The sequence below is a fragment of the Myxocyprinus asiaticus genome, chromosome 48, assembly GCF_019703515.2.
Source record: "Myxocyprinus asiaticus isolate MX2 ecotype Aquarium Trade chromosome 48, UBuf_Myxa_2, whole genome shotgun sequence".
Lineage (NCBI taxonomy): Eukaryota > Metazoa > Chordata > Actinopteri > Cypriniformes > Catostomidae > Myxocyprinus > Myxocyprinus asiaticus.
Genome location: NC_059391.1, coordinates 17,672,455 through 17,690,137, shown reverse-complemented (window position 1 = coordinate 17,690,137; position 17,683 = coordinate 17,672,455). Strand labels below are relative to the sequence as shown.

General features: G+C 37.4%; 3 protein-coding genes across 5 annotated transcripts; all 3 read right to left on the bottom strand.

Moving 5' to 3' along the window:
* Positions 1 to 5: 5 nt before the first annotated feature.
* LOC127437515 (cytochrome P450 2F2-like) lies at positions 6 to 6,656 on the bottom strand. 2 transcript variants are annotated; one of them, XM_051692489.1, is made up of 9 exons: positions 6,477 to 6,656; positions 4,970 to 5,132; positions 4,031 to 4,183; positions 3,567 to 3,727; positions 3,101 to 3,274; positions 1,401 to 1,539; positions 1,136 to 1,322; positions 720 to 862; positions 6 to 637 (listed from the first exon to the last, which is right to left on the bottom strand). In XM_051692489.1, the coding sequence occupies exons 1-9, from the start codon at positions 6,636 to 6,638 to the stop codon at positions 459 to 461; spliced, it is 1,461 nt and encodes a 486-aa protein (XP_051548449.1). In that variant the 5' UTR covers positions 6,639 to 6,656; the 3' UTR covers positions 6 to 458. The 2 variants fall into 2 exon arrangements, with proteins under 2 accessions (XP_051548449.1, XP_051548448.1); XM_051692488.1 differs by lacking the exon at positions 720 to 862 and having other exon boundaries at positions 453 to 637; positions 1,135 to 1,322; positions 6,477 to 6,654.
* Positions 6,657 to 7,340: 684 nt separating this feature from the next.
* LOC127437512 (cytochrome P450 2J6-like) lies at positions 7,341 to 11,743 on the bottom strand. Of its 2 annotated transcripts, XM_051692484.1 has the most exons (9): positions 11,359 to 11,743; positions 11,106 to 11,268; positions 10,825 to 10,977; positions 9,324 to 9,484; positions 9,072 to 9,245; positions 8,647 to 8,785; positions 8,377 to 8,564; positions 8,047 to 8,188; positions 7,341 to 7,926 (listed from the first exon to the last, which is right to left on the bottom strand). In XM_051692484.1, exons 1-9 carry the CDS (start codon positions 11,629 to 11,631, stop codon positions 7,730 to 7,732), a joined length of 1,590 nt encoding a protein of 529 aa, XP_051548444.1. In that variant the 5' UTR covers positions 11,632 to 11,743; the 3' UTR covers positions 7,341 to 7,729. The 2 variants fall into 2 exon arrangements, with proteins under 2 accessions (XP_051548444.1, XP_051548445.1); XM_051692485.1 differs by lacking the exon at positions 11,359 to 11,743 and having other exon boundaries at positions 10,825 to 11,005; positions 11,106 to 11,233.
* A 1,511-nt stretch (positions 11,744 to 13,254) lies between these two features.
* LOC127437513 (cytochrome P450 2F2-like) lies at positions 13,255 to 17,155 on the bottom strand. The gene is made up of 9 exons (XM_051692486.1): positions 16,968 to 17,155; positions 16,699 to 16,861; positions 15,976 to 16,128; positions 15,706 to 15,866; positions 14,649 to 14,822; positions 14,427 to 14,565; positions 14,157 to 14,344; positions 13,937 to 14,078; positions 13,255 to 13,663 (listed from the first exon to the last, which is right to left on the bottom strand). The coding sequence occupies exons 1-9, from the start codon at positions 17,127 to 17,129 to the stop codon at positions 13,467 to 13,469; spliced, it is 1,479 nt and encodes a 492-aa protein (XP_051548446.1). The 5' UTR covers positions 17,130 to 17,155; the 3' UTR covers positions 13,255 to 13,466.
* Positions 17,156 to 17,683: the final 528 nt, after the last annotated feature.

The following is a 17,683-nucleotide window of genomic DNA, read 5'->3' as shown; positions in this document are numbered from 1 at the left end:
TCTCATGCTAACATACACAAACTCAGTGAGACTGAAGTGTTTATTGTGTTAAAATACATCAAATGTACAATACATTATTCAAAAACACAGTCAAAGCATAATAGGTTTTCGGTTAATGAACACCTTCAGACATCTAAAGAATAGATCACCCAAACATTTTAATTCTATATCATTCACTCACCCTCATGTTGTACCAAAACCTTATGACTTTTTTCTTCAATGAAACACAAAAGGAGTTATTCATAGGTGAATGTCCAAACTTTCTCTTTTCCATACAGTGAAAGTGACCTTGACAGTCCCTGATCCCTATCCATTATCATAATATGGTAGAAAGTAAGCTTTTCATTTGGTGTTCCACGGAAAATATGGTGGCGAGTAAATAATGACAAAATTTTCATTTTTGGGTAAACTATCCCTTTAAGATGCTTTGACATCATATCAAACATTGATGTTTAACTCTATCTTAGCTTCACTGTCATCCTGTACGGTCTGGGTGCCTGAGTCACTCCAAACACAGGGCTGAAGTCTGGTTCTCCCACATCCTCTGGCCAGATAAACTGGAACCGGCGCAGTAGAGTGACCAAAATTAAGAACAGCTCCATCCGAGCCAGTCCCTCCCCAAGACAAGTGCGAGGACCTGGAAAGAAATGTATTATTGTACATCATTCATGGCAGACACCATAAATCTTGCAACGTTAAAAGAAACAATGTTATCACACCGACAGAGAATGGCATAAAAGCTTCAGGCTTCTTAAGCTGGCCCTGTTCATTCAGGAAGTTAGCTGGGTTGAACTCATGAGGAAACTTCCACTTGTCCTCCTCATACAACACAGAGGAGAGATTGGGAATTATGAGAGTTCCCCGCAAGAAAGGAATAAATGGAGGTGTAAACTAAAACAACAATACTCATTGGTATACTTTATTGGTAATGCCATTTCAACACCGGGCGATGAAATGGCATTACCAATAAAATACCAATAAATAGTTTTAGGCCAAACAAAATCTCTATTTTCTCTCCATTTAATCTCGTTGATATGATCTCAGTGATCTCAAATGTGATTTATCTTATTTGGGAGTACATGTGAAATTTGTTTCCATTCAACACACTATTCCAAGATATTCAAAGATTTTTACCTTAGGAATGTGATATCCCATGAGCTCTGTGTCTCTGGTTGTACAGTGGAAAACACTGAGAGGAAGTGTGCTGGACATGCGCTGAGATTCATGAATCACAGCCTGTGTGTATGGCATTTTGTGTCTGTCTTCAAAAGAAGCTTGCATTTTACCCTTTAAAACACTATCAATTTCTTGCTGACATCTTTCTGGAAAAGAGATGAGCAGACATGTTCACACAGAGGTATCACAAAGATCAATTGTATGACATATGCAATCTGCAAGACCTTGAATTTCTGGATAAGCCATAAGACAGAGGACTGTGTATCGGATAGTGTTTGATGTTGTATCAGTTCCAGCAAAGAGAAGATCAAGCAACAAAACTAGCATCTGGCTGTCATCAAACAGGGCACAGTTTTCACCTCTCTACTATTAAAAAAGCAAAACAATGAACATTAATCAAAATTTAAAGGGATGGTTCACCCATAAATGAACATTTTGTCATCATTTACCCTCCATACTCCTTATACACTATATTGCCAAAAGTATTCGCTCATCTGCCTTTAGACGCATATGAACTTAAGTGACATCCCATTCTTAATCCATAGGGTTTAATATGACGTCGGCCCACCCTTTGCAGCTGTAACAGCTTCAACTCTTCTGGGAAGGCTTTCCACAAGGTTTAGGAGTGTGTTTATGGGAATTTTTGACCATTCTTCCAGAAGTGCATTTGTGAGGTCAGACACTGATGTTGGATGAGAAGGCCTGGCTCGCAGTCTTCGCTCTAATTCATCCCAAAGGTGCTCTATCGGGTTGAGGTCAGGACTCTGTGCAGGCCAGTCAAGTTCTTCCACACCAAACTCGCTCATCCATGCCTTTATGGACCTTGTTTTGTGCACTGGTGCGCAGTCATGTTGGAACAGGAAGGGGCCATCCCCAAACTGTTCCCACAAAGTTGGGATCATGGAATTGTCCAAAATCTCTTGGTATGCTGAAGCATTCAGAGTTCCTTTCACTGGAACTAAGGGGCCAAGCCCAACTCCTGAAAAACAACCCCACACCTTAATCCCCCCTCCACCAAACTTCACAGTTGGCACAATGCAGTCAGACAAGTACTGTTCTCCTGGCAACCGCCAAACCCAGACTCGTCCATCAGATTGCCAGATGGAGAAGCGTGATTCATCACTCCAGAGAACGCGTCTCCACTGCTCTAGAGTCCAGTGGCAGCGTGCTTTACACCACTGCATCCGAAGCTTTGCATTGCACTTGGTGATGTATGGCTTGGATGCAGCTGCTCGGCCATGGAAACCCATTCCATGAAGCTCTCTACGCACTGTTCTTGAGCTAATCTGAAGGCCACATGAACTTTGGAGGTCTGTAGTGATTGACTCTGCAGAAATTTGGTGACCTCTGCGCACTATGCGCCTCAGCATCCGCTGACCCCGCTCTGTCATTTAACGTGGCCTACCGCTTCGTGGCTGAGTTGCTGTCATTCCCAATCGCTTCCACTTTGTTATAATACCACTGTCAGTTGACTGTGGAATATTTAGTAGTGAGGAAATTTCACGACTGGACTTGTTGCACAGGTGGCATCCTATCACAGTACCACGCTGGAATTCACTGAGCTCCTGAGAGCGGCCCATTCTTTCACAAATGTTTGTAGAAGCAGTCTGCATGCCTAGGTGCTTCATTTTATACACCTGTGGCCATGGAAGTGATTGGAACACCTGAATTCAATTATTTGGATGGGTGAGCGAATACTTTTGGAAATATAGTGTATGTTCCACGGAAGAAAGAAAGTCATACAAGTTTGAAAAGACATGAGGGCAAGTGAATCATGACAGAATTTTCATTTTGGTGTGAACTATCCCTTTAAACTAAACTGCAGCATTTCTAAATTCACATTTGCTATTTGAAGCAGGTAATTCTGATGATAATAATATTAATTATCATGAATAAACAAGCATTGTTGCAAGAAAGACAAAACCTTTTCCATTTCATCCAGATAGCAGTCAATCACATCACGTGGTTCTCCTGGAACTCGTGTTGCTCTGTGCTCATCTACGATGCCCGATGCATACATTTTAACTGTATTATAGTCCCTAAGAGCCCTTTGGAAAGGCAAGGGAAGATTCCTCAACAGCGGCATGGTGTCGTAGACCTGAAGGGAGTGAAAGATCAGTGAATTTGCAATGGCTTTTTCTGAACCATCCACTAACATACAGTAGAGGTATTACTATGTTTTGTGGGCATGGTACCACGGTAATGGCATGCTTTTTTGGGCACGTACCATGGTAATACCAAGGTATGGTTTAAACAACCTTGGAGTAACATACTGAAGTAAATACTGTACCATGATATATATGAAAATAAATGGCATATATATATCAAGTGACCATGGTATTGCCATCTGATATCATAATTGTACCATTGTAAAAGAGACAAACATGTACCATGCCCCATGGTCCATTGGCAATCTTCGAGTTCTCTGCCATCATTTTTATCATGGTCTGGAAAAACTCATGTTCATACTCGTACCGAGAGCCAAAAAGGATTGAGCAGATGATGTCACATGAAGCATTGTGGAACAGAGTCTGAGGATCAATAGTTTTTCCTGGCCACAGAAATGAATAGAAATCAGGACTGTGCCATGCAGATTTTGAACACATTTAGTACATCACTAACCAAAAAGTACCATGGATTTATCATAGATTTATGGACATGTACCATGGTAATAACAGGGTATTCTTTAAGTGCCTTGTTGGATTACCAAGTAAATACCATGATATATCAATAGGGCAATCATTCAGTACTGTAATATGTATCAAAGTACCATGGTATTATCATCTGATTCCACCATGTTATTACCACAGTACTTTATTGTAAGGAAATAAAAAACTCGCTTAGCCTCAGGCACCTGCATTGGCTTCTAAATAAGCACTGACATAAGACGTCTCTTCTAGAATCCGTTCTTCCATTGAACGCTTTCCCAGACCGAAATTCTTCAAGGTCATCAAGGCAAAGCGACGATGTTCTCTCCAACTTGGGCCATAGTCGGCCATGATTACACCTGAAAGTACATATTTCACACCATAAACATTGTTAGCCTGCTGTTAGTCACCTAGCGTAACCAAACGGAATTAAAAAAATGATTGTTTCCAAACGTTTCTCAAACACTCTCCCTATCTGCCATATGTTGTAAAACAGATAGTACCGCCCCCCAAACTCACACCAATGGTTGAGTTTGCTGTGATTGGCTGGTCAGAATGCTCAAACAAACAGATGAATGTTTTCATAGTGCCACAGAGCTGCAGTGTTTACACTTTTTTTTGGGAGAATCAAGCTCAGAATAGCTTTCTTATCGTTGTCTCTTCATATTAAGCTGGGATAAGAGAAAGTATTAAAACATTAAAAAATCACACACTTCAGCTTTACCTTTACAAAAAATTTAGAGTTCTGACAAACTTGCCACAAATTTCCCAGTCATCATTTTTACATGCAAATGACCTTGCGATTCGCCGCAAATGTTTGCCAGAAGTTTGCAGCTCTTCACCGTTAGTAGTGAACCTTCAGCAAACCTTTGCCGACAATGAGGAGTTTGCCTCAAAGCTCATTTGAATGTGAAAATAATGTGTGGCAAGTTTGCAGCAAGTTTGCCAGAACTATTAACTTTTTGTAAGGGTAATGCTGTAAGCTTAATTTCAAAATAAAAGTCACATGCCACCTACATCACTTAAAAACTGTGCACTGCTTCAGTTTTGAGGACTGTACCAGTTTACCTAGTTTCAGACTAGTTTCAGGTAGAAAACTTTTCTGAACTTTACATTGAAATAATTGTATGATTTTTGAACTTTGCCTTTTCCATGTGTGAGATGATTAAGTAACAGGCCAAATGGTCTTCCACCAAAGTCTACCCCCTTGGTGACAAGTGCTTCCTTTATCGCTGCTGTTCCACTCAGTATCACAGCTGGTCTCCCTCCAAAGTAAAGACTGAAAACTTGTCCATACTTCTCAGATAACTGCCAAGAATGATATAACATGCGGTAAAATGGTATTATATACAATATACTGAAACATAGACTAGGAATATTTGCATATTTAGCTGTTTTATCAACAAAATGTTACATAATTTGTTATACATTACAAAAAATCTAGAATTGCTGCAAATCTGCCGCAAATTCACCACTCATTATTTTCACATGTAAATGAACTTTGCGGTAAACTATTCATTGTCGGCAAAGGTTTACTACAGGTTAACCAATAACGGTGAAGAGCTTTCTGTGAATTTCTGGCAAACATTTGCGGTGAATCGCAAGCTCATTTGCATGTGAAAATAATGAGTGGCGAATTTGCGGCAAGTTTGCAACAGGTTTGCAGCAAGTTTACCAGAACTCTATATTTAAGGTAAATAATATATAAGACATACATAATGTAAAACACCTTATAAGAAAATGAAAATCTGAGTCTAAAACATAGAGAAAAGTATGTATAAATAGTGCATGACCTTATATCGTTCTAAGGGAAATTTGTAGAATTTGTAATTATAATAGTATAAAACTGAGAGAAGCATTTCAAGCTTGGCCTATCAGAACATGTGAATAGTACTATATGAATGTATTTACATTCCTTGTTTTAAAGCTTACATTGAAAAGCCATTAATCATTATTGATGTGCAGAGTCATATACTTAAAGGAATGTTCCAGGTTCAATGCAAGCTGAGCTCAGTCGACAGCATATGTGGCAACATGTTGATTACCACGAAAAGTAATTTCGACTCATTAAAAAAAAAGCATAATCTGGGTTACAGTGAGGCACTTACAATGGAAGTGAATGGGGACAATGAAAGTGAATGTGGCCAATTTTTGGAGGTTTGTGATTTTATCACACTAAACTGATGCATATCCTTTATTTCTTGTGGCTATACTTTTGAAAAAGTGAATATTTTAAAGTTCGATTATTGGCCCCCATTCACTTCCATTGCCTCACTGTAACCCAGATTTTTGCTTTTTTAAAAGAAAAGGAGGGACGAGTTGAAATACATTTTTGTGTTAATCAACATTATGCCACAAATGCTGTCGATTGAGCTTAACTTGTATTGAACCCGGAATATAAAAGGAACAATGACACATTTAGATCAACTTCAGTTTTTTAATATAGCACTGGTAAGCTATGTTAAGTGGTTGAGGTTAATTTAATCTTTAATGCTTAATGCATATTTTCATCTTTCCACAAAAAAATCACTTCACAGTCAAACAATAACCGATAAACCCCTTGCAGTTCTGCAGCGGTCCCCCTAGTTTTAAGGAAACACACTCTTACAGAATCTTGTAATCTGTGATTTCAAGTAATTTAAAGTAACTCACTCTTTCAAGATCTGGCATGGGATTTTCCAGATTTAGTTGTAACAGACTGCCAAATATCGGGAGGGGTTGTGGCCCGGGTGGGAATTTTTTGGGCCGACGGGTCTGGATGAGAAAGAAGAGCAGAAAAATACATACCCACAGCAGAATCACTGAGCCCAGCATGATTACTGTTGTTCAATTGCACTCTGTCCCACTAGATCAATAACATGACACTTTCATGGTCATGTGACACTGCATCTGTATAATGCAGGTGACCCTTAGCATAGAGGTTGTTTATAGCTAGAGTTCTTAAATAAGACACTCATGATAGGTCTGCAAAAAACACAGAGATAAGTCTAATATGAGACCTTCTCACTACTTTTTACCTATATTTCACCACTGAGAAATTCTGATTTGACCATTACTAGCTGAAACCATTAAATGTTTTTTTTTTTTTTGCCTTGATTAATCAATTCATAATTTAGCAATTTAAACATAATTTCTATGTTATGCTGCCTATGTTTGATTAGTCTAGATGCCACTACACTCCCATTGAGAGACATTAACCCAGTCTTGGGATATCTCTATACATTTTCATCTCAATTTCATTTATGCAAGAACAAATCATTTGATTTGAACTTTATTTCATTATACTGGGATATTTGTATCAAAAACAGACAGTACAGTTTTCAGTCACATTTTTCACCTTTAAATTATTGCATTTGTGGAGGGTAGACACAGATTTCTTGCATTTGTTTGCACATGTTTCATAATGATTAAACCAGTAAAACCTTGTCCAAGATTTGACCTTTACTGTGTTTGTGCAAAGGACAGACTGATAGATAAAATGTACTTTCTTTCATTGCAGATTAAAGAGATTTTGCATATCTTTTATATTCATTTATTTATTTATTGAACAAATTACATTTTATAGCTCTATACTCTTACTGTAGGTAAACAGTTGTCTCACTATTTTCATTTATCCTTAGAAAATGTAGGAGATCTGAGAGAAAAATTACTTCAGTGAACCATAACTGAGAACTTAATTCATTCTTCTGATCTATGAAAGATTGCTTTAATCTATGCAATAAAATGGTCATCTGGGCTGCAATAAACTACTCATTACATCACTATAGTGAACACAACATTGTTGTTTTGGTTGTCTTGTCACAAGATGTTATATTAATCAATGATTTATCATGTCTTATTGATTAAGTTACATTTTGTATACACTATACACCATCACGAGTTAAACAAAAACTTGCCATTACAATTTACATATATCCGACTATCTCTCTAAGTTTGATGTGCATTCTGTAGGGTTTGGGTGTGAGTGTGACCCCATACACTGGGGTGTAATCTGGTTCTCCAGCATCTTCAGGCCACACAAACTGGAAACGGCGCAACAGAGTCACCAAAACCAGGAAGAGCTCCATACGAGCAAGACCCTCACCGAGACACACACGGGGACCTGTAAACAACATGTGTACTTATGTTGGTCACAGAATAGGCTCAAACTAAATAAAACTAAATGATGGGATTTCATCCACCTGTCTTTATTAGGAAAATAGTGATGTATCTGAAAGTTTACCTGCAGAGAAGGGCATAAAGGCCTCAGGCTTCACAAACTGGCCTTGATCATTCAGGAAGTTGGCTGGATTAAACTCATGAGGAAACTTCCACTGGCCCTCTTCTTTTAGTACAGAAGTTAGATTAGGAATTATGAGAGTTCCCTGGAGTAGAAAATAATAAAATAAGGATTATTTTAAAGGGATAAAGTACAAAAAACTCAACTCAGATTTCTTAATCAGTAAGTGAAATCAAAGTGGTCAGAAACTTGCAATGAACCAACGCTGCAAGTTGTATTTAAACTTTCAGTTTCAGTGGGCTGTTTTTTTCACAGTGTATCCAATTTCCTCACCTTTGGGATGTTGTAGCCCATCAACTCTGTGTCTTTGGTGGTGCAGTGAAACACACTGAGTGGTACAGTGTTAGCGACACGCTGAACCTCATGAATCACAGCGAGTGTGTACGGCATATTGTGTCTGTCTTCATAAGACGCCTGATCTTTTCCATCCAGAACTTCATCAATCTCTCGCTGACATCTCTCTAGAGAAAAGACGAGGATAATTCTTATCTGTTTAATCAAGAGGACAATAATTAAAATAGACTGATAAATCAAATTACAGACCCTGAACTTCAGGGTGAGTCATGAGGTAGAGAAAACCAGTGAGCAGTGTGTTGGATGTGGTATCAGTCCCTGCAAAGTGCAAATCCATTATGTACATAATGAGTTGGGCTTCAGCAAAGGTGGAACCAGTATTTTCTTTCTGGAAAACATGAGATATCATTCAACTAAGACAGGTCAGGAAATCTGAAAATAAACATTTTGTTTATTTCAGTTATGATCTAGAATAGTGCAGAACCTTAATTATTTCTCATCATTCTACATCTCTTTTTTTTTAATTTTTCCAAATCCTAAAATGTTTATTTCAAGATTTAAATTAGATTCAATATTGTCTCAGACTTTTGGACACCACTGTATGTCAGAAAAACCACAATCACATGAAAGAGCCTCAGCCATGCAAAACCAGACTATCACACACAAACACACACCTTCTCAAGCTCATCCAGATAGCAGTCAACAAAGTCTCTCGGCTCTCCTGGGACTCTCGTCTTCTTGTGTTCATCGATCAGACTCAAAGTCATATTTTTTATCTTTTTTGTTTTATCAAAAGCTTTTTTAAAGGGCAGAGGCAAGTTTCTCAATACAGGAAAAGTGTCATAAATCTGTAAGGATTGCAAACATTTGACATATTAATTATATAAAAATCAGCTATGGTCAAGGTAATTGATTTGATGTCTTACTATGTTCCATGGCCCATTGATGATTTTTGAAATCTCTGTAACGAGTTGAATGTAGCGCTTGAGGAATTCTTCGTTGTAATCATAACGGGTTCCAAACAGAACCAAGCTGATGACATTTGATGCAGCGTTGTGGAACATAGTCTGAGGATTCACATTTCCTTCTGTAGAGATACAATGCATGTCTTTTAAAAACATTATGACGTTTATTAGTAAAGTAAGATGCACATAATTTGAAAGATTATTAAAGCTTATGTTGTGTTCCTGTCATTTTTTTCTTACAATTTTTTTTATTTATTTTTACGAAATCCAGTTGGAATAAAATTCCTTGACTTTGTTCACATATTTTATCTGAAAACACACACACACACACACAAAACTGACAATTAATCTGACAATTTTCATAAAATTTTGTGGGGTTATTTCACTTTGTTACACTTGTTGTGTTCCCCAGTTAAAAATGACTGGCCATCGGAAATTAATGGATTACACTACGAAATATAGAATTATTAAGTGTTCAGGAGCATCCCAATCCTTTAGATGAGCACGTATGTGTGTTTGCACACACAAAGTCATCAGACATGTACACACACACACACAGACACAATGTGTTTTGAGCACCCTTTTGTTCATTGTCTTTCCATGTACACTCTTTGAGGAATATTTCAAGATCTACTTATCATATTATGTTGTGTTTGGGCTTGTTTGAATCGGAATAGTCTGCTGTAAGTTACACTATGTCATTGTCTATGTTATATGTCTGTTTAAGGAAGTAATAAAGAAAAATGTGACAGTTATTTATGTGTGCCAGTGGGAATTTCAAATATTAATACTCACTGCAGTTTGGCCTCTGATTGAAACAAATGTTCTCATTGCATTCTACTAATTGAGACCTTTCCAACAATATATAACACATGGCTATTTCATCTTTTTTATGGTTTTATGGTTACCGACTCTGAATATAATTGTTGTGCTATAAAATTTGCAAATAATAGTTGTGAAATTTGCAAATAATGAGAACGAAACAGTTCTTATTTGTCAGCAAATAAATAAGCATTATTTAAGAATTGGGATCAGCTATATGCATTGTAAAGTCGAGATTCTAAGCTTTTAAATTACATTTATTTTGTTCAGATCAAGCAAATGGATATTAATTATTATGTATTTATTATTATTATTAATATTATTATTATTATTATTATTATCATCATTTTCCGCAGGTAGTGCCCCCCACTTGGCCTGTTATTAGTTCAGTTCCATTAATCTTTCTATCAATAAAAATATATTATTTTAAAAAATATGTTCAAAATAGGAGCACAAAACCAGTCATAATTACAAAAAATAATGTTGATATAAAGATATAATGAAATATCTTGTGAAAATATATGCAATATGAGAGATTTATAAACTATCTTAGTGGGCCGATCATTTCTGAACGAGAACACAAAATGTGTTAGCACAAAACGAGGGTTAAATGTTTTTGTATTTTTATCGACATAAATACCATTATTTTTTTCCAATTTGGCAATAATATGTGAGATCTCTCCCAGAATTCTCTCCTCCATGGACTGCTTCCCCAGGCCAAAGTTCCTCATGGTCATAAGGGCAAACCGTCTGTGTTCTTTCCAGCGAGGTCCATAGTCAGCCAGAACAACACCTTTTTTGTAACATACAACTTGTAGTCTCTTAAGACAGGCAATTGATAATACAATTACAAAGGTAAAGGAGAGATTTATTAACAAACTGAAATCTACACCACCTGTAATTCTTTGCAATAGAACTTACCTTTATTCTCCGAAATATGATTGACCATGAAGTCTGTTGGCCGTCCTGCAAAGTCTACAGCTTTAGTAACCAGAGCTTCCTTTATAGCCTCAAAACCATGAAGAACTACTGCTGGTCTTGATCCCAAAAACAGGCTGTAAACTTTCCCAAAGCGTTCTGCAAACTGCAGATATTGCATAATGATTTTAAACACAAAGAAAAGAAAGAAACCTTTAAGAACATCAGTGATGTACAGTTAAAAATGAAACAATACCCTTTCAAAATCTTTCAAAGGATTGTTAATGCTCAGCTCAAGCAAATTCCCAAATATTGGGAGAGGTTGAGGTCCAGGAGGGTAGTTCTTGGGCCTCTGGATCCAGATAAAGAGGAAGACGAGGAGGACGCATATCCACAGCAGAATCAAAGAGCCCAGCATGCTGACTGATGCCCAACTGCTATAAGCTCTCTTTTTACAAAAGCAAAAACAAGTCAGTGAACTCAAACCACCTACTAAAACAAACAGAATTTCCTCTAGGCATGTTGTCATCCTGTGCAAATTTTGAGGAAATATTCCAAGGTTGACGAAGTGAACAGCCTAAAAATACAAACACTGATCACACTAGTACTAGAATTAGGTTGATAAGACCTTGACCTTATAATTAAATTAAATTAAATGTATATTTATAGATTGAAATCAGAATCAGATCCTAAAACCATTAAATCAGCTGCACTCTTTTGAACTAATTTTTATGTTTGGAGTATTAGTAAAAAAATACTGGTCTGTAATAGTTGCAACCATCCATGCCTCTACAATAGGGGCAAGTCGGGCTACGCCCCACCAGAGGTGGTGCTGTTGTGCAAACTTCCTGGCATCATCATTCATTTATTTTAAGAAACAGTATATTTTCTTCAACTTAAATGTGTTTTATGTCCATTATTCAAGAAAAAAAGTATATATTATTTTAAGAAATTCTATTATTATTAAGGTATGTTGTAAAAGCCATTTAATCATTCTCATTTGCTATACATGGGGCTAGCCCTTCATTTGCTATGAGTGGGGCTAGCCCAAGATTTTGTGTTTTTGGGAATGCCCAATCCCCAATGCGCTCTAAGTCCTCATGGTGGTGTAGTGACTCGCCTCAATCTAGGTGGGCCGGAGGACGAATCTCAGTTGCCTCCGCGTCTTAGACCGTCAATCTGCACATCTTATCATGTGGCTTGTTGAGCGCGTTACCGCAGAAACATAGCGCGTGTTGAGGCTTCACACTATTCTCCGTGGCATCCACACACAACTCACCGCGCACCCCACCGAGAGCGAGAACCACACATTATAGCGACCACGAGGAGGTTACCCCATGTGACTCTACCCTCCCGAGCAACCGGGCCAATTAGGTTGCTTAGGAGACCTGGCTGGAGTCACTCAGCACACCCTGGATTCAAATTCGCGCCTCCAGGGGTGGTAGTCAGCATCAATACTTGCTGAGCTACCCAGGCCCCCTTCATCCTCAATGTTAATCAACAGAGATCTGGAGAACGTTCAACGATGACCTAAGGGGTTTTAAAACGATTTAAGTTTTAAAAGCTAATTTTTTTCTAATGTGCTGCTGGTTGGATTAGTTAAGCACCGTTCATAATTTCATTGATTTGTATGCCATTGCGTTGAGGTGTTGTGATGTTGATGCATTGGTTTGTATTAGATATCAATGACTGCTTAATAATGGAAGTCTGTCATTTTGATTAGTTTTGTTATGCTGTTCATTTGAGTTAGTGAGATAATATACACATCCTTTGATCTGTTTCTCACCCACACCTATAATATTGTTCAGAAGATATGGATTTAACCACTGGAGTCTTATGGATTACTTTTATACATCCTTTATGTCATTTTTGGACCTTCAAAGTTCTGATAACCATTCTCTTGCATTGTATGGACCAACAGATCTGAAATATTCTTCTAAAAATTGTTGTTTGTGTTCTGCAGAAGAAAGAAAGTCATACACATCTGGAATAGCATGAGGGTGAGTAAATGATAAGAGAATTTTCATTTTTGGGTGAACTATCCCTTTAAACCCCAAATTAAGAAAAAAAGAGACAAAAAAAGGTAAAAGTGAAGGGACAGGAAAGGGAACTCCATGACAGGTGGTTAGAGTAAAAACATAATAAAATAAAATGTTTGTAAAAACTTTTATTGAAGCCCTTGGTGTACTTAAAACCAAACTGTGTCAATGATCCATTAACAAACATATCGTATTTACTTCTATTTAGGAACTTTTATAATGTCTAGGATCAGGCATAATACACACTATTTAAACCCTAACCCTAACCCTAAAAATGAATGAAATCAAACTATCTTCGCAACATATTCACCAAAATATAACAACATCAGTATAATGTGACTATCTCTCTGAGTTTGATGTGCATTCTGTAGGGTTTGGGTGTGAGTGTGACCCCATACACTGGGGTGTAATCTGGTTCTCCAGCATCTTTAGGCCACACAAACTGGTAGCGGCGCAACAGAGTCACCAAAACCAGGAAGAGCTCCATACGAGCAAGACCCTCACCGAGACACACACGGGGACCTGTAAACAATATGTGTACTTATGTTGGTCCAGAATAGCCCTTACAAAAATCAAAAGCTCAAGGCAAACGGCAGGTTCACCACTACCGGCAAAGAGCAGCAAACTTCTGGCAAACATTTGCAGCAAATCACAAGCTCATTTGCATGTAAAAATGATCAGTGGTGAATTTGCGGCATGAGAGTTCAATTGCCATGAACTCTCGGTTTTGGTAAGGGAGGTTCAAACAAGCTAAAATGCAAACAATGTGACTCCATGCCATGGTTCTACGGTTACCTGTAGAAAATGGTATAAAGGCCTCAGGCTTCACAAACTGGCCTTGATCATTCAGAAAGTTGGCTGGATTGAACTCATGAGGAAACTTCCACTGGCCCTCTTCTTTTAGTACAGTTGTAAGGTTACAGATAACAACAGTTCCCTGGATGGGTTGAGACAGGAGAATGAGTCTAAATTGATAAAGCATGAAAAACTGTGGTTTATAAGCAGGTTTCTTCACCTTTGGGATGTTGTAGCCCATCAACTCTGTGTCTTTGGTGGTGCAGTGAAACACACTGAGTGGTACAGTGTTAGCGACACGCTGAACCTCATGAATCACAGCGAGTGTGTACGGCATATTGTGTCTGTCTTCATAAGACGCCTGATCTTTTCCATCCAGAACTTCATCAATCTCTCGCTGACATCTCTCTGGAGAAAAGATGAGGATAATTCTTATCTGTTTAAACTAGAGGACAATAATTAAAATAGACTGATAAATCAAAATACAGACCCTGAACTTCAGGGTGAGTCATGAGGTAGAGAAAAGCAGTGAGCAGGGTGTTGGATGTGGTATCAGTCCCTGCAAAGTGCAAATCCATTATATACATGATGAGTCGGGCTTCAGCAAAGGTGGAACCAGTATTTTCTTTCTGGGGACATAAAATATCTTTCAGTTGAGACTCTGTGCATCTGTTAAAGGTGCAAAGCCAGACTATCACACACAAACACACACCTTCTCAAGCTCATCCAGATAGCAGTCAATGAAGTCTCTCGGCTCTCCAGGGACTCTCGTCTTCTTGTGTTCATCGATCAGACTCAAAGTCAGACTTTTGATCTTTTCTATATTAACAAAGGCTTTTTTAAAGGGCAGAGGCAAGCATCTCAATGTAGGAAATGTGTCATAAATCTGTAAGGAAAGCAAATGTTTGACATATTCATACAATCTAAAATGTAAGCAACATCTGCAATGACTTTATTTCAGTGACATTATTTTTTCCAAAGACAAATGTCAATCATTTCAGTATTTTTCTATTAAAAGTTTAGTTCATAATTTTATGTTAATCTTGAACTTATACTGACACCTAGTGGTGTGGATGCAGCGTCATGTAGAAAAATACAATTCGCAGCAAGCCATGATTATTATTAGTAAGAGCACCTTTAAAGTCTTTAAAGTCTTGACTTGACAGGTACAGTTTTCTTGTGTTGATGTATTTCCAATTAAAAGCATGTACACATACATGTTACACATGCTATGCTACACTTGCATATTAGACATTACTTAAGGTGGCGCTGATGTTTCAGTGATTGTCTTGATTTATATTTGACATTGCTATTTGATGAAGAAACAACATAGAAGTACACTATAGCAAGTGTAACACATGAACAGTGTGATATGTCTATTGTCATGTTGTGCATCTATTTAGACTCAGTAAATGCCTGAGAAAATACATATGTGTAGCTTATGTGTATCTAATGTGTTATGTGTAGCTCAGTATGTGTTTGACAGCCTGTTACGTATCATGAAATTACCATGTGAAAGTGATGAATCCTCTTCTAGATTTGTCCTGATTTGTTGCATTATCTTTTTGATATATGAGAAATAAAACATCAAAATATATACAAATATATTTTATTCTATTATTTTCTAATTGTCTTGAAAATATTTTGAAAATGTTACATTATCTGGGCATTTTGTAGATCTCTCTAACGTCTCAAAACCCAAATATGTAAGAGTGTTTGGTGAAATTCCCATGCATTTAAGTGTTAAGGTAACTAATTTGATGTCTTACTATGTTCCATGGTCCATTGAGGATCTTTGAAATCTCTGTAATGAGGGAAACATAGCGCTTGAGGAATTCTTCGTTGTAATCATAACGGGTTCCAAACAGAACCAAGCTGATGACATTTGATGCAGCGTTGTGGAACATAGTCTGAGGATTCACATTTCCTTCTGTAGAGATACAATGCATGTCTTTTTGTAGAGTAAGATGAGTGGGAAATAAGGTGCAATTTAAAGATATGAGATTATGAAATGGAATTTTAGGTAAAAACACAAATACCAGCATTGTTTTCCAATTTGGCAATAATGTGTGAGGTCTCTCCCAGAATTCTCTCCTCCATGGACTGCTTCCCGAGGCCAAAGTTCCTCAGGGTCATAAGGGCAAAGCGTCGATGCTCCTTCCAAGCAGGGCCATAATCAGCCAAAATCACACCTATGGTACAATGATGATGTCAGTTATGACCTGTGGCTATTCAAACACTTTTTTTAACGTGACTTAAAACAGTTTATAGTCAGCCACTAAAACAGCTGTAACATACTGATCAGCTACACCTACTGCATCTCTCAGTTATATTCATATTTATGTTCTTAGCAGACGCTTTCTTCCAAAGTAACTCCGAAAGTGCACATATTGTTTAAAAGGCAATTGGTGAACATAAATTAAAAGCTGTTGCATGATATATGGTACAGGTTGCATCATACTGCAAAGTCCATTAATCCTGGGTAATGTGTATTTTAAATAATTTGCCAAAATTACTTCTCTCCCAGTCAAGTCTAAGATTTCCTCTTGAATTTTTGGTCTCAAACATTTTTTGCACTAATGTAAAGTCTCAGTCAATATTGAAATTATAATATTTTGTCAATGGTTTGAAGAAGTATAGAATGAGTAGAAACATAATAGTTATGTCATTAAAACACTGATCCTATTTAGTGCATAAAACTCAAAATGAATCAAATTGAAGGGGCAGGTCACATATTATTGAACTGATATCTTAGAACTTACCTTTATTCTCCGAAATATGATTGATCATAAAGTCTGTTGGTCGTCCTGCAAAGTCTACAGCTTTAGTAACCAGAGCTTCCTTTATAGCCTCAAAACCATGAAGAACCACGACTGGTCTTGATCCCCAATACAGACCATAAACATTCCCATAGCGTTTTGCAAGCTGCAAATATTGTAAATATATATATATATGTGTGTGTATTTTAAGAAGCAAGAAAATAAAAACTTTTTAGAGCACCAATGATCTACAACCAAAAATGAAACAATACTTTTTCAAAATCTTTCAAAGGATTGTTGATGCTCAGATCAAGCAGATTCCCAAATATTGGGAGAGGTTGAGGTCCAGGAGGGAAGTTCTTGGGCCTCTGGATCCGGATGAAGAGGAAGACGAGGAGGACGCATATCCACAGCAGAATCAAAGAGCCCAGCATGCTGACTGATGCCCAACTGCTATAAGCTCTCTTTTTACAAAAGCAAAAACAAGTCAGTGAACTCAAACCACCTACTAAAACAAATTGAATCTAGACTAGGCATGTTGCCTTATCTGTTCAGATATTGTGGCCATATTCCAAGAAAGATAAAATGACTTTTGTTGAGCAGACCTTCACCTTAAAACTACATTTAAAATTCCTTTAGTACTGTATAAAACAACAGAATGCATGTCTCTATTGACAGATAAATCAGAATTAGGGCCCAGTTTATATTAACTTTTATTATATTTAAGGATTTTCTTAACTTAAAGGGGCTGTTGGAACCAGCTGCAGGTACTAAAACCATTAAATCACATGCAATCTCTGACCTAATGATCATGGTTAAAGTATTAGAAAAAAATAAAATAAAGGTTCTTTATTTTACTCTCGCAAACAGCCGCTAAACCATCCTGAATGGATGATCTGTTGGAAATGTATGGACTACTTACAGAGTTAAATATTCACCCACTTGAGCACCACCATTTTCGGTCATGTCCAAATCAAAATGAACTTGG